At 50.2% G+C, this 25,838-nt stretch overlaps 6 protein-coding genes across 6 annotated transcripts; 3 read left to right on the top strand and 3 right to left on the bottom strand.

Annotated features, from left to right (window-relative positions):
• Positions 1-615: 615 nt before the first annotated feature.
• Positions 616-3,506, top strand: MSH2 (MutS-like protein; the record flags this gene model as incomplete). The annotated part of the gene is made up of 3 exons (XM_044824695.1): positions 616-639; positions 696-827; positions 879-3,506. 3 exons carry the CDS (start codon positions 616-618, stop codon positions 3,504-3,506), a joined length of 2,784 nt encoding a protein of 927 aa, XP_044680352.1.
• Positions 3,507-3,954: 448 nt separating this feature from the next.
• J7337_007038 (uncharacterized protein) lies at positions 3,955-4,563 on the top strand (the record flags this gene model as incomplete). Its single annotated transcript, XM_044824694.1, has 1 exon — positions 3,955-4,563. The coding sequence occupies one exon, from the start codon at positions 3,955-3,957 to the stop codon at positions 4,561-4,563; it is 609 nt and encodes a 202-aa protein (XP_044680351.1).
• Positions 4,564-4,811: 248 nt separating this feature from the next.
• Positions 4,812-7,369, bottom strand: J7337_007037 (uncharacterized protein; the record flags this gene model as incomplete). Its single annotated transcript, XM_044824693.1, has 3 exons — positions 4,812-5,521; positions 5,570-5,774; positions 5,825-7,369. 3 exons carry the CDS (start codon positions 7,367-7,369, stop codon positions 4,812-4,814), a joined length of 2,460 nt encoding a protein of 819 aa, XP_044680350.1.
• A 4,942-nt stretch (positions 7,370-12,311) lies between these two features.
• Positions 12,312-12,931, top strand: J7337_007036 (uncharacterized protein; the record flags this gene model as incomplete). Its single annotated transcript, XM_044824692.1, has 2 exons — positions 12,312-12,482; positions 12,551-12,931. 2 exons carry the CDS (start codon positions 12,312-12,314, stop codon positions 12,929-12,931), a joined length of 552 nt encoding a protein of 183 aa, XP_044680349.1.
• A 1,653-nt stretch (positions 12,932-14,584) lies between these two features.
• J7337_007035 (uncharacterized protein) lies at positions 14,585-19,570 on the bottom strand (the record flags this gene model as incomplete). Its single annotated transcript, XM_044824691.1, has 3 exons — positions 14,585-14,705; positions 14,756-18,468; positions 18,524-19,570. 3 exons carry the CDS (start codon positions 19,568-19,570, stop codon positions 14,585-14,587), a joined length of 4,881 nt encoding a protein of 1,626 aa, XP_044680348.1.
• Positions 19,571-21,706: 2,136 nt separating this feature from the next.
• Positions 21,707-24,013, bottom strand: J7337_007034 (uncharacterized protein; the record flags this gene model as incomplete). Its single annotated transcript, XM_044824690.1, has 1 exon — positions 21,707-24,013. One exon carries the CDS (start codon positions 24,011-24,013, stop codon positions 21,707-21,709), a length of 2,307 nt encoding a protein of 768 aa, XP_044680347.1.
• Between the last annotated feature and the right edge of the window lie 1,825 nt (positions 24,014-25,838).

The raw sequence follows: 25,838 nt of genomic DNA, 5'->3' as shown, positions 1-25,838 counted from the left end.
TGGAGAAATGTCTCGGATTATAATTCCTGGTCTCGAGACATTTGCAGTCTGCCGCGTCTGCCATGCCTTTCTTGAGCTGAAGCTGTCTTCTGCTGGCATGGTGGCAGCTCTTCAGCTTAGCCATGTCAAGGGTTCCTGAGCTAGCTGCTGTTGAACATTTAACGCGATCTCGAAAGGAAGACTACGTGTTTAACGATAAATCGTGCAATGTCAATAGAGACGCAGTGATTTCTGTCATGGTTTGACACGTGAAGAAACGGCGACGTAAGAGGGCAGCTCTACCTTTCCAATAGAGGCACCGTCACTGATGCCCGCTGGCTTTTGTGTCAATTGGCCAATCACGAATCACCATCACTAGGCCTGAGAATGGTTGTGCGTTCCTAGGAAGGCATATGTGTGTATTTATGCAAGTATTATGCACGCATCGGTTTATGTAGAGTCATGGTTTCGCGTCACCACTTTAATCGAGACCCCACAAAAACGCGTCTCCGGGCCAATGCGGGAGCTAGTGACGCGACAAGTACCACGTCTCTCAGGCACTTTTACTACGACGAGCTCGACCCTTACGTTGTTGATTGACTTGGTCTCAGGAGTTCACAAGACAATCGAGTTATTATGGCTTCACGACCAGAACTAAAGGTACACATCGAGAAATAATTACTTCGAAATACACCCAACTAATTCTCTCTGTCCAGCTCGATGACGAGGGCGGCTTCATTCGCTTCTACAAATCATTGCCAGCCGTTAACGAAGACACAATCCGCATCTTTGACCGAGGAGACTGGTATACTTCACATGGTCGAGATGCCACATACATCGCCAAAACTGTATGCCACTCCTGCAATGCCAGTCTAAGCACTGCTAACACCATGCCACAGGTCTACAAGACAACTTCAGTTGTACGACAACTCGGCCGAAATGACAACTCTGGGCTACCCTCAGTCACCATGACCATGACCGTATTCCGACAATTCCTTCGAGAAGCCCTACTCAAATTGGGAAAGCGCATAGAGATTTGGCAGAGCCCTTCTGGCCGCATGAACTGGCAGTGTATCAAGCAAGCTTCGCCAGGTAACTTACAGGATGTCGAGGACGACCTTGGGGGCCAGATTGAGTCTGCGCCTATGATTCTCGCTGTCAAAATCTCCACAAAGGCCTCCGAAGCTCGAAATGTCGGCGTTTGCTTCGCCGATGCCAGCGTCCGCGAGCTTGGTGTAAGCGAATTTCTCGACAACGACCTCTACTCCAACTTTGAGGCACTGCTTATCCAGCTCGGTGTCCGTGAGTGCTTGATACAGATCGACAAGGGTGAAAAGGAGAAGGATCCCGAATTGTCCAAGCTGAAGAAGATTATTGATAATTGCGGTGTGGCTATCGCAGAGAGACCAGCTGGCGACTTTGGTACCCGTGATATTGAACAAGACCTGGCACGTCTGCTCAAGGATGAGCGATCGGCTTCCCTACTCCCACAAACTGATCTGAAGCTGGCCATGGGATCTGCTGCATCTCTGATCAAGTATCTCGGCGTTCTGCAGGATCCTTCCAACTTTGGCCAATATCAGCTATATCAACACGACCTGGCACACTTCATGAAGCTAGATGCTGCTGCTCTAAAGGCCCTTAACCTTATGCCAGGTCCTCGAGATGGATCCAAAACGATGAGCATCTTTGGTGTACTCAACCACTGCAAGACACCAGTTGGTAGTCGACTCCTGGCACAGTGGTTGAAACAGCCTTTGATGAGCAAGACGGAAATTGAGAAGCGTCAGCAGTTGGTAGAAGCTTTCTATGTTGATACTGAACTTCGACAGACACTCCAGGAGGAACACCTTCGATCCATTCCTGACCTTTACAGACTTTCAAAGCGCTTCCAGCGAGGCAAGGCTAACCTGGAGGACGTCGTCCGTGCATATCAGGTTGTCATCCGTCTACCTGGCTTTATTGGCACATTTGAAGGTGTCATGGATGAGAATTACAAAGACCCCCTCGACGAGGCATACTCTATCAAGCTCCGTGACCTTTCTGATAGCCTGGGCAAGTTGCAGGATATGGTGGAGCAAACTGTTGATCTCGACGCTCTTGACCGACACGAGTACATCATTAAAGCCGATTTTGACAAAAGCTTGCGTATCATCCGAAAGAAACTTGATCAGCTCGACAAGGATATTCGTGCCGAGTTTATGGCCTCGGCTAAAGACCTAGGTCAAGATGCCGACAAGAAGATCTTCCTTGAGACCAGCCACAAGGTACACGGAGTTTGCATGCGTCTCACACGACAAGAGGCTGGCTGCATTCGAAACAACTCCAAGTACCAAGAGTGCTCGACACAAAAGAACGGTGTTTATTTCACCACCAAGAAGTTGCAGGCTTATCGTCGCGAGTATGATCAGCTATCTCAGAACTACAACAGAACACAAAGTAGTCTTGTCCACGAAGTTGTCCAAGTCGCTTCCTCCTACTGCCCAGTTCTAGAGCGCCTAGCTGGTGTTCTTGCCCACCTTGACGTAATCGTTTCCCTATCGCACGCCGCAGTCCATGCCCCTGAGTCGTATGTCCGACCCAAGATCCACGCTCGTGGAGAGGGCCAGACGATACTTCGCGAAGCCCGTCATCCTTGCATGGAACTCCAGGACGATGTTCAGTTTATCACAAACGATATTGAGCTTACTCGGGATAAGTCGTCTTTCCTCATCATTACCGGCCCCAATATGGGCGGTAAGTCAACCTACATCCGACAAACGGGTGTCATAGCACTTATGGCGCAGGTCGGGTGTTTCGTACCTTGTGCAGAAGCCGAGTTGACCATTTATGACTCCATTTTGGCACGTGTAGGTGCTAGCGATTCGCAGCTCAAGGGTGTCTCGACTTTCATGGCCGAGATGCTTGAAACTGCCAATATCCTCAAGTCAGCTACAGCAGAGTCCTTGATCATTATTGATGAACTTGGACGTGGCACATCGACATATGACGGATTCGGTCTTGCATGGGCCATCTCAGAGCACATTGTAAAGGAGATTGGCTGCTCTGCCATGTTTGCCACTCACTTCCACGAACTCACAGCTCTCGCCGACCAGTATCCCCAAGTACAGAATCTCCATGTCACGGCACACATCGGCGGCACTAGCGCAGCAGCGGCTTCAGAAGCGGATGCGAAGCGCGAAGTGACGTTGCTGTACAAGGTCGCACCAGGTGTGTGTGACCAGAGTTTCGGCATCCACGTCGCTGAGCTGGTCCGCTTCCCGGACAAGGTTGTCCGTATGGCCAAACGCAAGGCAGACGAGCTTGAGGACTTCACCACCAAGCACGAGGATTTAGCACTACAGTACAGCAAGCAAGATGTTGAGACGGGTAGTGCCATGCTCAAGCGAGTCTTGGTGGAGTGGAAGGATAAGGTCAAGGCAGGGAATATGAGCCGCGAGGAGCAAGTCGCTGCTTTGAAAGAGCTTGTCGGGGCAAACGCTGAGCTGCAAGCAAACCCCTTCTTTCAGTCAGTCAAGGCTCTGTAGCTGTAAAAGCAGTCATCTCGATTAGAGCGATATAGCACGGTGATGGGTCGGTTTGGCAATGGGGCGTTTAGGAAGTCGGAATTAATCATGAGAACACTACGAGAGCGTTTGAACTAGTCAGGAACCTGACCTAGTTGGAGAATATAGTCGCCGTTCTTTCGTTATCGGGCGAATCACAAGCTATGATTGAGTTGACCAATACCTGTAGTAGTGAATTATAAAGGCTAGTCAATTTTCCAACTTACACTCTCGTGCTGGCTTAGTTTTCTGTTGTGTTGGTTATAGTATCAAAAGTGATCTCTGTATCAGTGCTTGTGGCTGACCGGTTGATATCTCAACATATGTTCTTGTTTTATCGGCGTGACTCACCCCATTGGCCAAAGAACTTAAACCAACGTTCTCTCCATTCTACCTAAATCACAACTTCAACCTTTCACCACCCGCAGTCATGTCACCCTTAACAGTCCGCCCAGCAACGCCCGAAGACATCCCCCAAATGCTCGCCGTCTTCTTCTCCGCATTCTCTTCCTCGCCTCTAAACAAGCGTTGCTTCCCCCCATCATCTCCTGATGTCCAAGCCTTCCAAGCTTCATTTCTCCAAACCAACATCGACGACAAGGATGACAATTTCATGCTCGTCGCAGAGGACGATTCTAAAATCCTCGGCTGGGCGCGCTGGGCACGTAGAGAAAACCCACCATTGTCAGGAAAGCAGATCGACCCTTCTACGTTTCCTGCTTCGGGAGACCAAGCGACCGCGGCGGATTTCTTTCAGAGGAATGCTGATGAGACTTTCAAACACGTTGCTGGTGAGAGGCATTGGTTCTTAAGCACGATTGCCACTGCAAAAGAAGCACAGCGACGGGGCGTAGGATCTGCGCTTATGAGATTCGGCGTTGAGAGAGCCGACCGAGAAGGTTGGATGTCTTATCTAAATAGCTCTGGCGAAGGAAGGGGCCTGTATGAGAAGTTTGGGTTCAAGGTCGTTGGAACAAGTGAGTTCCCTGATCTGGGCATGACGCAGTATCATATGAAGAGAGAAGCAGTTCAGAATTGAGTGTTTCATGGGAACTATTTTGAACGATTCGTATTGCATAACTGTAGAAATTTGTAAGATGAGAAGAAATAGGAAAATAACATCTTGTTAACATGACAACCGACCACCCAGCAACGCCCACCGTCTTATTTTCGCTGAATTTATTTCATCTATTCGTTTCAGTCTAGAAATCTTTGGTACCGTGAAGGGATATCCAGCGATGGGCTGCATCCGTTTCTCCTTGACCTGTAAAATGTTTCTATATTCGTCTATCGAGAGACAAGGCCGTCGGCAACCTTCTTCCAAAGGCCATTGCGCTTCCAGGTCCAGTTCTTGAGGAAGGGAGGGTCCATGCCTGTCTCAAAGGCCTCGTTGCGGGCCTGGATCTGTGCATTGAGCAGAGCCTGGCGGGCCGAGGCGCCCCGGTTGTGGAGTTGAGGCATGCGGTCGATAGCATCGATGGCCAAACTGAATCGATCAGTCTGGTTGCGAATAGCAAGCTCGAGAGGTGTATCGATGTTGCCCTTCTCCTTGTAACCGCGAACGTGGAGGTTGCGGCTACCAGGACGCTTGTATGTCAGGCGGTGCACCATCCAGGGGTAGCTGTGGAAGTTGAAGATGACAGGTGTGTCATCAGTGAAGAGGCTGGTCCACTCAGAGTCGGGGAGACCGTGGGGGTGGTCGCTGGGGTGGATCAGCTTAAAGAGATCAACAACGTTGACGCATCGAATCTTGAGCTCAGGGAAGTGCTCGAGCAGGAGATCAATGGCGGCCAAAGACTCATGAGTGCTGATATCACCGCAAGAGGCCATGACCAGGTCGGGATCCTGTCCAGCATCGGTGGAGAACTGAGGCCAGATACCAATACCCTTGGTGCAATGCTCAATGGCAGCGTCCATGGAGAGGTACTGAAGATGCTCCTGCTTATCAGAAACAACAACGTTGACGTAGTTGACTGATCGGAGACAGTGGTCCATGACTGTGGCAAGTTAGTCAAGATCAGACTAAGATCATGAGTTAGACATACCAGAAAGCAGACAGTTGCCATCAGGAGGAAGGTAGATGCGGACAACCTCGGGGCTCTTGTTGGCGACAACGTCGAGGAAACCGGGATCTTGGTGAGTGAAACCGTTGTGATCTTGACGCCAGACAACGGCAGTCAAGAGGATGTTGAGAGAGGCAACCTTGGCTCGCCACTCAACCTCGAGACACTTCTCGATCCACTTGCAGTGCTATAGGAACGGTCAGTAAGAGTGACGTTAGGACAAATCATGTAACATACCTGGTTGACCATGGAGTCAATAACGTGAATGAAAGGCTCGTAACTGTTGAGAAGACCGTGGCGACCACTGAGGAGGTAACCCTCGAGCCAGCCTTCACAGTTATGCTCAGAAAGCATCTCAACGACACGGCCAGCCTTGGCAAGGTTACCACCGTTGTCATCCTCCTCGAAGTACTCGCCCATCCAGACCTTCTTCCCGGCAGCGTAGACACCACCAAGCTTGTTAGATTCAGTCTCATCAGGACCAAAGAGACGGAAGTTTGTCTGGTTCTCAGCAATGACATCCTTGAGGAAGACAGCCATGTTGGTCATGCTGGCGTTCATGACGTTTCCGGGGCTGTCAACCTTGATGGCGTAGTCTTTGAAGTTGGGCATTCTCAACGGCTTCCTAAGCGCACCACCGTTGGCGACGGGGTTGGCGCTCATTCGTCGGTTACCTTCAGGCACAAGAGCACGGAGAGAGGCAATAGGCGCGCCAGACTCGTCAAATAGACGATCGGGCTCGTAGCTTCGCATCCAGTCCTCAAGGACCTTGAGGTGAGCAGGGTTTGTGGCGGGGTCTGAGATGGGCACCTGGTGAGCTCGCCAGTAGCCCTCGAGGTAATTATCGTCAACCTTGCGAGGGGCAGTCCAGCCCTTGGGACTTCGGAGAACGATCATGGGCCACAGAGGTCGCTTGGCCTCGCCGGACTCACGAGCCTCCTTCTGGATCTTTCGGATCTCGTCCACGCAGTGCTCGAGAGTAGCAGCCATAGCCTGGTGCATAGTCTCAACATCGTCGCCCTCAACAAAGTATGGCTGCCAGCCATAACCGATGAAGAGGCATTCGAGTTCTCGGTGTGAGATTCGAGCAAGGACTGTGGGGTTGTTGATCTTGTAACCGTTAAGGTGAAGAACAGGGAGGACAGCACCGTCAACAATCGGGTTGAGGAACTTGTTGCTGTGCCAGGCGGTAGCCAGAGGACCAGTCTCGGCCTCACCATCACCGACCATAGTAAGAGCAATCAAGTTGGGGTTATCGAAGACAACACCAAAGGCATGTGAGATGGAGTAACCCAGCTCACCACCCTCGTGGAGAGATCCAGGGGTTTCAGGAGTAGCGTGAGAGCCAATTCCACCTGGGAACGAAAAGCTCTTGAAGAACTTTTGCATACCCTCAGCATCTTGAGTCTTGTCAGGGTACACCTCAGTGTAGACACCCTCTAGATAAGACTGAGACAGGACAGCGGGGGCACCGTGTCCGGGACCAGATATGAAGAGAGCGTCAAGATCGTGCTTCTTGATCAGACGGTTAAAGTGCATATATGTGAAGATTTGGCCGGGGGCAGAGCCAAAGTGGCCAAGCAATCGAAGCTTGAGATGGTCGGCTTTGAGGGGTTCTCGAAGAAGAGGATTCTCCTTGAGGTAGATCATACCTAAGGAGAGATAGCAGCTGGCCTTGAAGAAGTCATTGTACTGCTGGATCTCCTCCTTGGAGAGAGGCTCGCCCTTGACAGTTGAGCGGGCAATGCCGAAGGGCGAGATAGATTTGACTTCCTCTGTCATTGGGGGGTAAGGGTGATTAGGATATATGTATATAAGTGATGAGGTTGTAAGAGTTGTGAGTGAGGTTGAACTCTTGGGATGAGAGATGAGAAGAAAAGAACAAAGGAGAGAACTCTATACGCAGAGCTTCCAAGACTTCTTATACGAGAAACCTGAAGGGGTTGCCAAGGAAAGAGGAGAAGAGAGGTAGGTGTAGAGCATAACGGGGAGTGCGGTGAGAGAACGCCGAAGGGAAAGGAAAGGAAAGGCTATGCTAATTCCTACCTGCTACATGCTACGACATGTATGTACATACTATACCAGGCTTAGTTTGAAGTCTTTGCCGCAGATTGGGTAGGGTAACGTAAACCCATGGCCCATGGAGCTACTACGTATGGGTAGACGGCCGTTGAGGAGATCAGCAGAGGTTACAGCAGGATGGTGATCCAATTGGAGTACGAGGGAGATGGGATAGGTTTTCTGCACGGCTGAGGGCGAGAGCGAGAGCGAGGGCGTGGGTGTAGACTACCACTGTCACGGATTGGATGGCACGTAGTACCGTAGGTAGCAGGTTGCTGGGCTGGGCGGCTCAAAGTTCAGACACAAGATGGGTAATGAGATGAGCAATGGGCAAGATAGTGGCGCGCGTGGGGGACGTTCCCAATTGCCTAACCTACCCTGCCTATTCAGAAGAGGCATAAGGAGCGGAAGAGAGCAAGGAAGACGGACCGGACAAGACAGGATAGACAGTGGAATGGGATGGGATGGGCAGCGAAGTGGTCTGCCCGGAGGACATCGATATCTCGTCCTCCGCCGGCGGCACAGAAGGGGAGATCGGTATAGGTACCCAAGTAAGGTTGGCTAGCTCTTTAGCTCTTGTTTCTTGTTGGCAGATATCAGCCAAGAACGAGTCAAGGGTGGACAGCTTCGACACGTTCTGGAGCTTCGGATGGTGACGATGGATGTTGATGGTCGTTGCAAAAAGTGGTCTGATGTATCTTTGTATGGATCTCGATATGTAGGTAGTGTTAGTGTTTTTTGCTGCCACCAAAACGGGAAGGGCATGGCATTGCTAGCGCCACCTCCCGCTGTAGGTATAATTCCCTTTGTGTTAGCAAAGTCGTGCTGTGAGAGGTTCTGAGGATTGTAATCGTAATCACTACCAAAGTCAATCGCAGAGTCAAATTGCTCAAAGTGCTGATGGGCTTGGCAGAGCCAACGAGGGAGTTTCTAGCATAGCATAGCATAGCAGCGTACTGTACAATACCGAATCGAATCGAATCGTAACCGTTGATTCGCAGGGATAAATTGAGAGCAGGCCCAGGGCTCATGAAACAGATAGCGCCCAGAGCCAGAAGGCTCAGAATGTGGCATGTTAGCTAGTCGGGCCTTATTTCACGTCGACAGTCGTTTTCTGACTATCATTAGCATAATCAATAGGCAAGCTACTTGATTTTCCAGGTCATAGATGGCCACGCAGGACATGCTTGACATCTGACGGGCAGGGGACGAAGCTGGAGAATGGGGAGCTTTGATTGGGGCCCCGGGGGGGAAAGAAGAGAGTTGACAGGGGTGTAATAATTAATGGATCACGGCCATCCATGATGATGATGAGGAGGAGGCCTTGAAGCGCAGGAGGGGAGGAAGAATCAATCAGTGGGAGGACCCGGCCGTTGGTGGAGACCCGCTTACGGTTTAGACGGGTGCAGGTGCCGGAGGTACTCGGGCTTAGTCAGTCTGTACTTACAGATTCACCCGAGTCACAGGCTCAAACCAAGTACCAGTATCTCTCCGTCATGTATCGTCTGTGGCTGATCCAACTAACATCTGATGTTAGAACACCTCAAGGACTGATATCATGATACTTTTACCCTAGCCTCAATTTTACGAGAATGCCCTTCTTTCAATTTTTCTCATGATGGCATCTCATATCGGGTCGGTAGCAGCTCACCCGACGTGTTTGGTGGCCTGAAATGCAACGCAAATTGGCCGTCTACCAGCCGATTGGGTTCCCATCCAAAGATTGGGGATTGTCAAGAGTCAGTTTTGTGGCATGCTTTATGAGTTATGATGATTCCTACGCATTGTTTTACTGGAAAGGAAATTTCTCCTGTACTGTACAGTACTGTAGGGTTACGCTGTCCAACGCAATGGGCGGACCTGTGACCTGTCCGAGATGCATACATACTTACCTTGGGTCAGTGAGTCCCCAACTTCTGAGGTCATACACGAACCCTGTTGTCTCTCATGACTTGTTCGACGATGATGGTCAATCATTTCTCCAAAACCTCAATACTTATTCAAGTTGATCAACAAGGGCCTCTCTTGGCCCTGAGCGTTCCGGGGAAGATACATATATCCACTTGCTTGTCTCACAAAAGCGCTTCCTCCTCTCTATGCACACACGCCCTTCAAGGATGGATGGATGCAAGCAAACTCATGGTGGACCTTTTGGTTTTGACTTTGATCTCTCTCTGTCTGTATCCTCCATTTTATCCGACGTGACCGCATGCACCGTCCGTACAGCTCAGAAGTTGATGCAAATCTAGACAGTCTAGTCCGTCTCATGCATGCACGACACCCGCTTTGCCCTGATATGATATTACGTCTCCCACTAAGAAGCGATCCGCAAAGGATTCGAGTCTCACATATGAGTACCCATCAGTGGAAAGCTCGGCCAAATCCAACAAGCTTGAGATTTCGATGCCGATCAATTGTGATGAGAACCAACATTTGCCATGAGGTAGTGAACCGCTTTGAGCAGAGAGCTTATTAGCTACCCCTCATCTGCTTCGTAGGATCACAAGCCGAAGTATCCTCCCTCTCCCGCCGGATCCGACTGTTAGTTCAGCCACACAGCATCTGAGGTACAAAAATATCAGGGGAATGGAGATCGTAGCAATGGGCAACTTGGCAACAATCCCATTTTAGCTGGGTTTATTCCATCGCGTTGTTTCCGAAACGCTGCTTCGGGTAATCTAAGCGTGGTGTTGAAGATCTCCAAGAATGTGTCCTGGAAGGGCTGATGCTATCATGCAGACCCCGAAACGTCCAAGATGCCGATCTCGCTCAATTTTAGAAAACAGACACAGTCGTCAACTTTCAATTATGTATTTGTGTCTGCCTGTCTGTCTTTTGCCAACTGCTCCAAGGATGTCACAACCAATTGGGTTTCCTCGGCCCTTGCTCCCTGTCCCTGTCAGACTCCCACATCGTGATGGGGGCTACACACATGGGATGGGGAAAGTTGAGTGACGAGCATTTTTGTCTGGTCCAGGCGGTTCTTTCAAGAAATGATGTTTTTCCAGAGACAAAAGGTGTCTCTATAATTGATAGTATCAGTCAGCAATGACGAAGAGAGGTTCATTGGTCCAGTCGATTTTGTTGCCTGTCGTGAGGCTCGAATCACATGCTTGATATCATATCAGATCATATCATGTTGCCTATGTCATGCAAGTATAGAGACCAGGTTCAATGTGCAATGCAGTGCATCATGATCGATAACTTATAACAATTCGTTTACCCTATGCTCAGTCAGGGACCTTTACCCAACGATTGATTATCCAGATCCGCGGAAAAAGCAAGGACATGCATGTTACCAAAGATCTGTAAAACAATCCCCGACCCCCGCATTCTCCTGCCAACTATAGATTGTTGTCTAAATGATATCCATGGTCCTGGAACTTAACGTCCCTTTTTGAGGATCTCAGACATAACTGATGTTGGGCTTTGAAGAAGTCGCATGATTGATCACTCACTGCGAATGGATGCTTATCATACTGTACCCAACTGCAACCCCTTATTAACCCACGCGGCAATTATTGAGTTGAAATGGATTGGATGGGATGGAATGTAAACCACACGTTTTTTGTCTTTGGCTCAACTCCTCCAATGATTTAGATGGCTTCCAAAACCTTGACGTAACGTAACGTAACGTGCCCCCCCGCGTTATTAGTTGACTTTTTGCTTCTATATATCCCACACATCTCCTCCCTCTTTGATGTTTGACAGTAAAGAACCATCGCCCTCTCGATCAAACTGTCCGTGAAGAGACAATCAAAACATCATCAGAAGAAAGGCGAGCACACCAAAATCACCATGAACCCGATCATTGGCATCGCGCATCGTCCAGAGACGCCAAAACCTGACCCGCCGATTCCAAATGAGCCAGACAATGGCGAAGGCGATGGTATTACAGACTTTCTGCACTAAATGCAGCATGAAATGAACATTTGAGATATACGAGTGTACCTTACGGTAGGTTCTCTGATGATACTCACCATTTTTCGACTGATCAGGAATGGTTAGCATGAAACGAACGAATTGATGCACTACATATGGCGGTTTGAACAATCATCTATCTATCCCCTTGTAAACACAACTGTACGAGAATGCATTGCGATCGCTTTATTTCCCCGTTGTTAGAATATGAGCGAAACACGCGACTCATTGTCGGTGATGAGGCTTCTTCTCCTTGTTCTTTTTCTTATTAATTGCTGAACCTGGGAACCTGAGCATATGAATTTTGAGGTCAGAGACTACCATCAGGCATGATGCAGATTGAGTATGAGTATTGATATATCACCAAGAATGACACGAGAGCAGCTGCAAATGTGATTTACCAAGAAAGGGAGCTTAGCAAATAGTTTTGCGCAATATTATTATTTTAGGAAAACAGCGTTACCATCGACCTTTGAAGTACGCTTCCATAACTGTCCCATTCATTAGACTGCTTTACTGGCATTTACGCCAGGGTCAGAATCAAACCAATAGCATACGTCATTTCATTCAACCTCACTTGATGACTCGGGCTTCTTCTCTGTCATCCATCACAACAACACCAGAAGAACCCAGAATCGAAACTTTCCTTGTGACTCACTAACAATTCTGCAACTTTGCGCTCATTCACCTTGCCAACCAAAAATTCACATAAACTAGTCAAGGCAGAAATTGAGGCACCACCATGAGCGACGCCTCAAACCAACCAGCTCGCGCGGGATCTCTCACGCCGGAGATGATAGAATTCGCAAGTAGGATGTACGATGCGGCGAGAAAGGGAGACATGGCTACGTTTGAGCAGGCTCTTCCAGCAGGCTTACCTCCAAATCTGACAAACGACAAGGGAGATACTCTGGTATGCCCATGACACCCGAGTATATCTCGAGCATCACCCCCTCAAGAAGCTTGTGCTGACAACTGAAGCTTATGCTCGCTGCGTATCATGGCCATGCCGATTTAGTAAAGGTCCTCGTCCAACATGGTGCGGACCCTAATCGCCTCAATGACCGAGGACAGAGTCCTCTCGCTGGGGCGGTGTTCAAGAAGGAAGATGCAGTAATCCAAGTGAGTCATTCTCTGAAGTTGTTCTGTATCAGAATACCTTTTTATAGGGAGCTGAATTGCAATATTGACAAGAAAATCAAGGAGTTGCTAGATGGCGGCGCGGATCCTGAATACGGACAGCCAAGTGCTGCTGAGTGCATCACAATGTTCAAACAGGAGGATACTTGGAAGTCGAAATTTGATGCTGCCCCAGGCAAGGGACAGGCTGGAAAGACAAGGGAGGCCGAGGGTAAGAAGTGAAGATCTAGGCATGGAATGTTCAAGTGTGTCAGGCTACTTGTCATGGTACCTGTCGAGGACAGATATCTTGCTATTTATTTTGAGAATACACTAAGTATTGTAGTGAAGGGAATGGCAACGGTTGACCGAAAGTATGTGTGAGGGTGCACTCAATTGCTGTGTGCGCCAAACTTTTGTTACAATCTCCGATTTGCCCCCTGATGTCGATGGTGATGAGGGGGATTTTGCTCTATTGCATCGGCAAAATGTACTTTTATACATCTTAACTCCAATACCGGATGAGGGCCGATACCCAACTCAAAACATTTTCCATCTTTGCCCGTTCCCGCTCGAGCATGGTTCTCTGCTGGTCTCCTTTCCCAACCAACCCGAAGCCGAACTCCAAGTAGAGCATCATCATCTTCTCGGCGAGCTCTATAAGAAGACCCTCTTTATTATTCTCAATGAGAGTGTAGATCTCAAGCCCAACATCTTTATGTTTTTTGTGTTCCATAAGACGGTAGAGCTCAAGCATCTTTTCCCCGAGGAGATCCTTAATTTCCAGCATCTCTCCCTCGTAGATGCGTATGCTAGGAAGGTGGGCAAGAAGTATGCTCAATGCCGCTGCACCTTTCTTCCAAGTGCCGTCCTCATTTGATATGACAGCCGCCGATGTCGATGCGGATCTGGGCCAGTTGGTGGGAGAAGCTTATTGTTGCGGAACAAGCCCCTGAGATGTAATACAGGCCGATTGGGTAGCGAGTTCCTTTCTTGATGTGAAAGAAACAGTTGGGAATGGGCATAATTCGCCTCTGGAGTCAAAGGGGGATGTTCTATGTCAAAACGGACAGGGAGGTGACATTGCGGCGGCGGCGGAATCGCAGGTTCCAGACACTGTAGGAACTTTGGTCGTGATGGAGGTGGATTGGCTGGGTAATCAAGTTGATTATTTGACGATGGAGGGGCGACCAACGCTGGAGAAAGGCTAGGAATCGGCAATGAAGTTTCGCTGGTTTCTTGGTTGCCTCCATTTATACACAAGTTGTAGAGTGCTAGAGTAGCGATTTTTGTGGCAGAGTAGTCCATGAACAGTGCTGTAGAATATATCAAAATATTGATAGGCGTGAGAGCAGCCGAATGTGCTGGATGAAACTCGAGCGTATTAAGGTGATTGAATCTGTAACAGTACTGAACCGAGATGTGGACTTTTATAACAGTGTGCGATCTTGGTGATGTTTATTAAGAGACAAACTTCTGTTTTACAAGGCTTAACATACGTTAACTTTGGAGTCGTAACGACCGACGAGCATATGATAGGACAGAGGTCCAGCAACGTTCTAATAAGCCTATTTTAGGCATATACTATGAAAGGTAGAAACGTATGGACTTCAAGTTAGTATGTAGCTTGGACAATTCTTTTGAGTCACTTGATACATGTTTCACAGTATCGGATATCATCAGCCGTATCCAGCCGTTCATTTCATTACCATTTGCATCCCCCTCCCCATACATGAATAAACAATGCCAGTCAGCTATCAAGCCGTGTTCCCATAATGACGCCGTCGCTCTTCAACTTCAAAAGCGTAAAACTCCCATGCCACTAATACATACAAACAAAGAAAGAAGGGAAGGATAATTAACCACCTCGTTCAAGATCGTGTATCTATGGCTCCTTTATTTGAACGACTTGATTTTGTGATACAGCACCGTGTCATAAAAGTTGTAGTTTGGATCCAGTTCGCAGAAGGGGTGCTGCGATAGGAGAACATCCGCTGTAGGACGATCAAAGGGGTTCCTGTCTTCCTGTTAGCCCTGCAAACAACACTGGCATATCGAGAAACTTACACTTGGAAGCAATCCATCATAAAGGCAACGGCCAATGGTCCAAGAGTATCCTGAATGTCCTCGGGGATTGGTGGTCGCTCGCCATTAGCAATCTTGTAGATAGCACCAACAGCCTCTTCCTTGGCCCAGGGGCGCTTGCCAGCAAACATCTCCAGGACTACACAACCCAGACTCCAAATGTCGACCTTGGCGCTGTACCCTTCGCCTTGGGACCTAATGACCTCTGGGGCCATCCAGAATACCGAACCTTGCATGTTGTTTGTCTTATCATTGCCATAAATGTTGTCTGTCTTCTTGGAGATGCCGAAATCGCTGATCTTGCACGTTCCGTCTAAATCAAGAAGAATATTGTCGGCCTTGAGATCGCGATGCAGAATGCCCTCGCGATGTAGATAGGCGAGGCCGGAGAGTGTTTGTCTTGTCAGTGAAGACACGACAGACTCCTCAAACTTGCCATGCTTGCGCAAACATGATCCAATGCTGCCACCAGAAATATACTCGAGAAAGATGCTGATACTAGTTTCCTTTCGCTCGCAACCCAAGTACTGCACAATGTTGATATGGTCCAAGTGCTGCATTGTGTCAATTTCCTGGTCCAACGCTGCAACAAGCTCCTTCATCTTGCTCTTGTCACCACCAGCCGCCTTGGGGTTCACCTCGACCTCCTTGACAGCCAAGAACTCTCCTGTAGTGGCATTCATACCGAGATACACTCGGCCGTAAGTACCTTTGCCAATGAGCTGACCCTTGAACCACCTAAATGTCGTCTGTCGCTTTGGCACTGTATCTTGAGGAATCTGTGGCATTATGACGCTGCCACGCCTATCCGGTCGAATTTGCACAATGTTGGCATTGAACATCTTTGTACTCTTTCGGCGCATAATGTTACCTGACGACGGTCCTTGATTGGTTGAATTTGTTCGCTTGTTGGCCTCGTGAGCACCGCGGGCGACTTCTCGAATGGATTTCATTCTACCGAGACCGCCTGAGCGCCGAATACTCCTTGCAGCCACAGAAGTGGGCCGCTGTTGATCGAGTGCTTTGAGGGTTGACTCGTCGGAGCCAAGAGTATCGTTTTCATTATACAGAGATGGCTGCCGGGACGGCGGAATCGCTGCAGGCGGTGCTTGCTGAGTATGGCTCGACACTGCCGGCTGGGATGGCCCTTGATCAGAGGTGGTTTCTGTGCCCTCAGCAATCGGAGATGGAGGCAGTCCACCTTCGCCAGGTTCATCAAGAACAGGCTGATCAAGATCCAGGTTGGGGAAGAAGTCGTCAAGGTTATTGATAAGGGCGTCCGTTGGAGGGCGATTAGCCCAGACATCCTTCTCGATGAACGACTTTCGCCGACCGAGTTTTTCTTTTTCCTTCTCTTCCGACGTTTCGGAACGGGGAGTAGTCGGCTTTTGTCGGGAATCTTCGTTACTGTCAGGAGTCACGCTACTACCATATGACTTGGGCGATGTAAAGGCAACAGAGAGGCCCTTCCGGGAGCGCGTATTAACCGTCAGACTAGGACGCTTGTTGTGGCCGTTCGCATCACCATTCGCAGTGGCACCCTTGCCCTTGTTTCGATTGGCAAGTGGAATGACAAAGAGGCCATCATCTGAATCATCCCCGCTGTCATCGTCAGCTGGTGGTGCGGGAGCAGGCTTCGAAAATTGGACGTCCGAGTCCTCAAAGTCTGGATCTGGCCCATGGGTTGCACGCCGTTTTGGAGGCGACGGATGGTCTGGGGCGAAATTACCCCTTGTACGTCTCGAGTTGGGGCTCATATCAGTAGGAGATGTTGCCTTTGGGACTGTTTCAAAGAGTTTAGCTTCTGGTGCAGCTTCAAGATTAGGGCTTAGCATAGGTGATTGGCTGGGGGAGTAGTCCGGCACAATAAAGGGCAAGTTCTTCTTGCTCCAGGTCACGGCGCCTGGTGTTGCTATTGTACTAGGACTATCTCGACCCAGGCTTTGTTGAGGAGGATTGACGCTAGAGAAGGTGTCCTTACCTCCAGGAATTGATTGTGTTGAAGATCGGGAGGGAGAAGAGCCACGAGTATTCTTGGCAGATTGCCCAATAGCGCTCAAGTTTCTGCCCATACCTGCAAGGGCTGCCCCAATACCAGCAGGACCTGCGGCTGGTTGCGATGCTCCCTTGGATCTTCTGGACTTCTCCGTCATCTCGCTCTCGGTTGGATGCCGTGGTGTTGGATATCCCTCAAGACTGCTACTTGATGCGCGCATACTGGCTCCGGTCTTTCTACTTAGCGAGTTCGCTTTGATCAGTGTCGCAGAAGGATCGCTTGGTGGGGCTGGAGGCCGTCTTTGGGGGAAGAGTTGCTCTGGCCTCTTGTCCTCATACGGCGACTCGCGAGGTTGGTCGAAATCGACGTTGCGGCCGACGATGCCGGGCCCGAGTGTTTCTGAAGGACTACCTTTCATCGCTGCTTGTTTCCTCTTGGCGAGATACTCACGCTGCTTTCTCTCCATTTCAGCTCTATATGAAGTTGCCTCCCGGGCTACCTTATCCTCAGTCTTCTCATCTGTCAATGTATTGGATCGCGAGGTGGGGGGCGATGAACTGGATCGTTGTCTGCTATTTCGTTGGACATCCTCGGCAGTGGTTCCTGGTGGGAGATAACCAGGAGACAAGGATACAGGGACCTCAGCTTTAACGGCAAGACTGGAGATGGGGGCAACTCCTGGGGGCGTCACGAAGAATTTAAGTGTCCCAAGAGGGTCCCCCTTTGCCCGTTTGACAGTAATAAGGCTCGAGTCGTCCAAGGGATCCACATGTTCAAACTTGCCAACTTCTGTAAGATAGATGTGAGAATATTCAAAGTCGCAAAGGCCAAGATGCATGCAGATGACTTGACGGACTTCCGCTGCTGTCTCTGCTTCTGTGATGTCGCACATTCGGTAGTTCCAGTAATCCATGGTGGCCAGTACGTAGGTCCTTACGGGGCTGATTCTCCTTGGTCGTAGAGCATGGCCGTTCCTGTCATCATAACTGCCTAGCGTTGAGCCAGCAAGCTCGAGATTAGTATCACTGCCATTGGTTCCTCGAACGCCCAAGCCCACCGGGCGGATAGATCCTTGTGGTGAAGTTGGGGAAGCCTCCATCTCTTCAGGTGAAGGGTAGGCACCATCATCTTTGGTTTGTCTCTTTTTCCTGGATAAGAAGCTCAGGAAGCTCTTGGAATCTTTGGCCGAAGCGGGTGTCTCTGCACCTGCTGACCTCTCCCCTCCCTCTGAAGGCGAGTGCCGAGATCGGATATCATGATTACGCCCATGAACAACTTCTCCCAGGTTCATGTTCCGGCTAAGTAAGTTGGCGGCGTCTGTTGGTACTCCAGATCCATATATGGCTGCGACAGAAGCAACGGAATCCATGCTGCTTCTTGAACGGTGCCCAGCTTTCATTGTGTTGGGTGATTGTGAGAGAATAGGGGTCGTCGTTGATGTGAAAAGCGCGGGGGATATGCCTGGGCTGCCTGTCGGACTCGCGGAGCGCGCAGCAGGACCACGGAATGTGGCCTCACTCGACTCACTAACGTTAGGACTATGACGGCGTGCACCATCTGTATCGACATGTTTGAGCATATTACGGTGGTTAGACTCAGAACTGATGTTGGACCCACTGACACTGTTGGGTAATGTCGTAGATCTGGTTTGGGAGAACCTGCGGCCGCCAAAACCAGGGCCAGGGGCATTGAGAGGTGTCTACAAGAAAGGTTAGTACGGGCAAACACTCACAGCACCGAGCGGGTCGACAAACATTTGGCGAATCCATGGGATCAGTTCCAGCGCTTGGTAGGTTGTTCCCATGTCCGCCATTGAGGGATTCTTTACGGCCATGGGCCGTTGAAACTTTAGACACATCAGCTGGTCGACCGGTGACAATACTTCGAATTAGTCTTCGCATCCGCTTGCCCTCCTCTCGTTCGCGGGGTTGGTCCCAGCCGGTTCGGCTGTTGGTGCACTCCTGGGCAAGCCTTGGATACACCTGCTGATGCATCATACCAAAATTACCACGCCCTCCGTGGCCACTTCCAAGCTCGAGGAATTGCGCTCCGTGCAGGTTGAGTGCCCTAAAGGTTTCCTGCCAGTCTTTGGAGAACTGGTTCTGGGCTAGCCAAATCAGAACCGTATCGAGGGGCCACTGGGCAGCGATTTCCGGTGGGATCGAGCTGGGAGGAGTGGCGTTTGAAGAATTGGATATGCCCCGCGGCTGGGCGTTAGTGGCAGAATAGAGGCGTTCCCTCGTGGCCTCGTCCATGGGCGTTGTGGCATTTGTGTCAGTTCCGCTCTGCGGCGTTGTCACTGGCCGCGATGTCTGCGAGTTGACAGTCAGGGTTGGGTCTTCCAGTCCAAAGGCGGGGATACCAACTCCCTCTCCGTATGTGTCGCCCTGCGGTATATAGGTCGCACTCATGGCCTCACTCGGCGGAGGAGGTGGAGGGATAGAGACTGTTTGCCCAGCAGCGATCTGGGCGTGTAACTTTGGGTTGTACGGCTGGTGCTGACCGGGCGGCGGCGGGGGGATGTATCCTGGCCGTCCGTCGTACATGCGCCCAAAGGCGCCGTGCCACGGAGGTTGCTGGCCGAGAGCACTCGCCGGGGGCGGACCGGGTGGTGGGGGTATCGCGACGCCGGAGGGGCCAGGTGCGGTGGGATATCGAGGAAGCGGCGGCGGCGGAGGCAGATTCATCATATTACCCATCTGGCCAGCATTCGGAGCTCCCATGGGCGGCGGCGGCGGAGGGACCTGGAATGGTCGTGTGGGATCGGCGCCCGAGACATGTCTCTGGCCTGCTGGATACATGATGGACGGCGCGGGGGCCAACCCGCCTCGAGGAACAAAGTGGGCAGAGTTGTTGTCGACGGTAGACGGCGGCGAGGTGTGTTGTCGAAGAAGAGAATTCGGCGTAATATGCGATGGAGACGGGGAGACAGCAGCAGGAGCAGCCGCAGTGGCGCTAGTGGTGGAAGACCTTGGACGTAAGCTCGAGGCAGATGAGACAGGGTGGAGGAAGTGAGCCTGCTCTGCAGTCGCTATGTCGGAGGAGGATGGGCCTAGGGGCCGGGGTCGATTGACAGCCGCCGGGGCAGTATGTGTGTGTGTATGCGGATTTGTATGGGTTGTAAGGGTATGTATCGCTGCGGCGCCAGCAGTTGGATGCGCTGGAGGATAGGAAAAAGAGGACGGCCCCGTCAAGGAGGATGAGGACGACAGGGCATAGGCTGGAGGTTGGTCGTAGACGTTTGGCTTTGGAGTCCCGGCGACAGGGACTAGGTCCTGAAGACTGGGTCTCGAAGAGGAACGGAACCTGGCGGTCGAGAGAGACTGAGATTGAGGCTGAGAATGGAGCGAAGAAGTGGTGATTTCTGGGCTTGTCGAGGTTATAGATCCCAAGATGGGCTCTTGAGGCTGAGATTGAGACCGAAGAGCCTGCTGTTGTGCCTGTGCCTGAGCCTGAGCTGCTGGTGGTAGGTCGAAATTGGCAGCGGGACGGTTAACCCGTCGCAAGCTATCGCTACCCTTCATGGTTTGTATCTGCGGTGGAGTAACATGTCGAGGTGGGTCGTCTCGACAAGGATCCCGGGGGGCAGGCTAGGCCAGACCAAGCTAGGATGGGATAGAGAAGGATGCTGAGATGTCAGGGATTGTGGATGGAGTGGAGGGGCTGGGACAGGAGTGACGAGGAGACGATTCGATTGATTGACTGTTGGCGGACGGGAGAAGCTGACGGCGGGTTGAGATAGTGAGTGAGGAGCAGGAAGTTCTGGAGTTGACGACTAACATAGGTACCTAGGTAAGTTAGGTAGACTAGACTAGACCAACACGTGAAATATTAATTTAATCGAACAAAGAATAGGTAGTAAAAACCACTAAACTAATGCAGCATTCGAATAACTCGACTTGGCTAGTTACGGCTTGACTATCAATCAGGTTTATTCCGAGCCGTTAGACGGGAAACTCTGTTTTCTCCTCACGTTCCCCTCAGCAGAAGGGAACCTAGAGAACCTAAGCAGACCTGGGCTTTCTAAACTGACCGACTGCGCCATGTTCTCACGTTAGGCTTTCAGCTCGAGGGCGTCTGGCGCTTAGCGACAGCTGAGATGGTGTGCAGAGTGTGAAAAGACATGCGCTAGCTTCACTAATGGAGGGGGATCTCCAGCAAATCGGCATCATTCAAATGTCGCCAGTCTTGGGTAATGGGGGGCACCAACTGTCAATTCCTGCCCGTCTGTGCTATTTTCAACTTGTTTCATTGGAATTGTCATTTTCGGAGTGGTTGTCATGGGACCGTTAGACTATGCCTTGTTCACTTACATCTATCTCTTCACTCAACATTATCAACCAGACTTTTCTAAGCCCTCTATATTTAATAATCGTCTTTCCATTGTTTAGGCCCACTAGAGAACCCCTGAGTCATAACCCATGGCAACACAGATAAACTGGTATCGTGAATACGAGAATGTTCCTGACTAGGAACGCCTGAAAGTCAATTCCCCCTTACCAGAGCATTGGGATTCCCCGCAAGCTGACATCCTCTCGGCTATGGAATAATGATTAAAGGTCCTCTGCCGTGGCGTCACATTGAACACGAGGTTCTCCATCATGAATTGTACTCTAATAAGAACGGTAAGGCGGCGACCTTTTTAAATCGCCGTACAATTAGCGGCCCTAGGAGAATGGCCTGACTGGGAAAATCTCCGTGGCCAAAACTTAGCTTCGTGTACTCTTCTTATAGAAATTACCTTCCCAGTCGACAAAGTTCACGATTCACCGGTAGAAACGGTTTCAAAGTGGCATTTCAAGGTATCCAATCAGACATATAGTTCAATATTAAACCTTAATGCCGTGTCCCAGAACATGCTCACCAGACGTATCTCAATCTACCATGCACTGAACTTGATGCGACTTGTACGCGCCTTGTCTCAAATAAGGCTCAGCTCACATAACACTGCAGCTTCCGAAATTGAATCCATAGCCTTGCTGACACTGCTCAAGATAGCCAGCATCCTCCTCGGATCCTACAGGAACGTTGTGCTTCCGTACGAGACCTGAGATCTTGAGGCTCTGCTCTCCCTCTGCGTGCCACCACTTGAGCTTCTGAAGTGTTGTGCCCTCTTCATCGTCTGTGCTAAGCTCCCACTTGCCCGAGGACACTGCCACTTCGCACTGCTCTTTGGGGAAATGATACTCAGGCAAATACACAATCGTAGGCGCCTCATCTGGTGCTGCTCTTGGTGCCTTGACCTTGAGAAGATATGTGCACTGTCGCAAATCAAATCCGGTGGATACAATGTCACCGTACACCACCGTCGGCGTAGGGCGCACGAAAGCTTCGGCTGCGCGGAAGCCAGGGGCATTGGTTAGCTGAGGGTCCTTGGCCGAGGGCGCGGAGCTGATGGACGGATTGGTGAGTGTCCGTTTGAGGTTGTCGGGTGTAACATTTCGATCATCAGCCACATCCTTCTTCGTGTTTGCCGCAGTCGCAGTCCTCGCCAGATCCAGCGACGACTGCGAATATTCGGGAACCGGGGATTCTGGAAGTGGTTTGTCATCCAGCGAAAGGATGGACAGATCCTCTCCATTCCAAAAGTCTCCCCTTAAGTGATCGTTTCTTGCACAATATGTCCATAGGCAATGCCCTTCGATCTGAGATCCTTCAACTGCGAAATAGTTGGCGTCCATTGCCGCCGACTGGCTCGAATAGTCGCCTGTCTTGTAGGCTTTCTTGTCATCCATATCATAGGGAATGCCAAATTCTGACAACACACAAGGGTGCTTTCCTATCCGGTCAAGGCCCTCTTGTCTCAGTGTTGCGAGCTGGTCACGGAGACAGTTTCGAATAGCCGTCTCTCCGATCCTGATCGCTAGCGCTGGATGCCAGTACTTGCCTCTCAAGACTCCGACCACATCAACATTCCACGTGCTATTCCAGTGCTTTGTCATGAGTGTGATGCCGTCGTAGTAATGCGGTGTGAACGCCATTCGAGGATCTTCATCTTCCGTTCCTTTGATCTCGGGCGGTAATTCGAGTGTAGGAAACTGCATAAGCATAATGCAGTCCTTGTGGACGGCACGGCAGGTTTTGACATATTTTCGCCAGAAGTCCATGAAATAGGTATTGGTAAATTGCGGATAATCGATGACCTTACCGGTATTCGGATTTTTAGCAAAGTAGTCCTTGCGAAGGAGGGTATCGGTCTCCATATCCCAAACTCCATGCTGTGCCCAGACACACTTGCCGAGCTTCCAGCCAGGATCGCGCTTCCAACCGTATCTTGAATCGTCATAATCTGCTGGTAGCCATGCGACCTCGCCATGAGGGTCAACCAATGTCGTGCCAGTCTTGTAAGGGCCGAGGCCGCCCATCTCCCAAGTATCGACTTCGCACGCCCGTCCCATTCCAGTTAACAACGTCTGCCACATTGTTGGGCAGGTTCCCTTCTTCAAAGGATGCTCTTTAGGGATCACAGTAAGATCCTTATAACCAGTCATGCCCTTGTTTGGTTCATTCATGCTCTCCCAGCCAATGACAACGACGTCTTCCAGATCGCCTGCCTCGTGGATTCGCTGGGCGAGTTGACCGCATGCTCTCATGAAATGGTCCTGCAAGTAGTCCTGGATGTTCACACCGTCAATTATACATTTTGGGGCAAAGTCTTTGCCAGCAAAAAACATAGTGAATATGGTACCAGCAGCAAGTCGATAGTAGTTGGTCGACCAGATCATTTTTGGAAACTCATCAGGGTTAGGGTATGTATTCTGAACAATTGCTGCTTCAGTCGCAGCGAAGCTCTGAGGGTTGAGGCCGCATGCATATATAGTCCATAACGGGGCTCCCGAGCCACCAGTGAAACGAGACCAAACGTCCTGGTGAGGGTCCATGAATATATAGAATCTATACTCCTTTGCTATTCTCAGGATATCAATCGTATGCTGGATGAAGCCTTCGTCGTATTTCCCAGGCCCTGCAGCCTCGAGTGCCTCCCAGGTAAAGATGTAGCGGATAGTGTTGAAGCCGTATCGTCTGAGGCGCGCAAAATGGGATCGCGCATCTTCCTTGGGGAAAGGACGCTGGTGGAATGTTACATTATCGCCGTCGAAGAAGTCAGTGGGAATGTGAGATGGTTGATCGGGTTCGCTAGGGAGTTTGGCATCGGCAGCGAGATTGATGCCACGGAGGACTACTTGTCGACCGTATCCATCGCGGAACTGGCCATCTTCAATCAAGAGGCGAAAAGACGACATGACTTGCCCTTCTCTAGACCGCTTTGCTGGTGTTGAGAGAGCAAGAATGCGGAGCTGAAGGGGAAACTGGGATATAGGCCAAGTCTGGTTAGCTGGGGCAACCACTTGACGATGACGTTCCAGGCGGGCTACTGTACGCGCCTGGGGACCCTTGTTAGTCAGCAGGATATACGGGGAAGGAATATTCTTTCATGGAGAAACTGGAACAATGTACTATTTCTTCGATATTTAGGAGTATAGAGAAGCTAGAATGGCATCTAAGGACATTCAATTTCAGTGTCTCATCCTTCTTGATTCCGAGGTCATGAGGTTCATACTCCGTTCCTTTAGTCTCATTATCATAGATCATCACCTCCGGGCATGTCCCCCACTACCCGGAGTTTATGAGCAACCCGAATAACAGCCGATTTGAATCCGTATTCGCTCTAATATCAGCAAGCCACTTTAGATAAGAATTAGTGATCGTGTTAAGATAAGTCTCCGTAGACGTCATGGGAGTGAATATTGATCGTATACTGAAACATGAGTACGCATAGTGGCGGGCCGGTGAGTAAAAAATGCATGACCACTGCAATTAAACTTAAAAGCAGCATCCAGCTTGGGGAGGAGAACAGAAAAGAAAGCGAGAATGCCCTGTCAGTTTAAGAAAATGCGGATATAAAACGTGAATAAGGACCAAAAGTTCCGAGCATATCAATCAATCAATCGTATTCGTCATCCATGGGTCCGATGGTGGCTTTATTTAGGCGCTAAAACGAATACCGCACCCAGGCTGGGGCGGCCCTGGGCCAGGCAAATTTAGTCAGCCAGATCTCTTATCACTCGTGTAAGCGAAGCAACTTGTCCGAGAGTCCGTCGAAGCCCCCCCCCTCGGAAAGTCTAACACGAATTCTACCTAACGTGAAGTATTATAGTTGTGCAACAAGAATAGAAGCTAGAACCTCGTCAATAGTTCAGACCGCGTGTGCGAGTGTGTGAGACTCCCTATACTGCCTCAAATGATCTCGTCAGCTTCATCCTCTCCTCTTACGTTTTGTACTCAAGAGTGAGAACTTGGTCAGATACTAACGACAACCCGATTCCTTTGGCCTAATGAGGTATAGCTTTACGACCTCGCAAATCGGACATTTTACGCAATGACAAATGCGAAAACCCGTCGCCGTTAGTTAACTCCGCTGGAGCTGCCTACCTACCTACTTTACTTCGGTCCCCTCGCCCAACCAATCCCCCATTTTCCTGTTCATTTTACGTTGAATCAACAGCCTGCCTTTCTTGTTCTAGAAGCTCTTCTCCTCAAGCTGAGGACCCTTGCTTCACATCAGATTTTATTTCATTCTCGGGTCGAGAATATCAACTCTAAAATCATCTGTCACCGACCCACACACATTTGCCGGCACTGCTGCTATTCCGGTTGTGGCTGGACTAATAGATCATCAACTCCAAACACCCCTACGAACATCACATTCGGCGATCCGGTAAGAGTTGGGACTTGTCGGATTCTGAATACCGGACTCGAATTTCATCGTTTTTGTGTTTTGGACTCTCCCGGTCCAAGAGCTGAGGCCGTCCGGCGCATCCGTCCGCAGACACGGAGACATCGCCCGGTCACCTCGGAAGGGTCCTTGAAGCCCATGACGACGCCCGAAAGCAAAAGCACTTAGAGTTGTTGTTTCCTGCCCGTGGTTCGTTCGTTCGTTGCGTACTTCTGTAGTCGCTGGGGCTTTCTGGATGATCTGGCCGTTCTCTATATAACATTCACAGACACTGCATCGTCACATAAGGTAGATAGCATGCGCAAGTCAACAACGCCACAGCCAACTGGTCC

The sequence above is a fragment of the Fusarium musae genome, chromosome 5 (genome assembly GCF_019915245.1).
Source record: "Fusarium musae strain F31 chromosome 5, whole genome shotgun sequence".
Classification (NCBI taxonomy): domain Eukaryota; kingdom Fungi; phylum Ascomycota; class Sordariomycetes; order Hypocreales; family Nectriaceae; genus Fusarium; species Fusarium musae.
The sequence above is the reverse complement of the archived record's forward strand: the minus strand, read 5'-3'. Positions and strand labels throughout refer to the sequence as shown.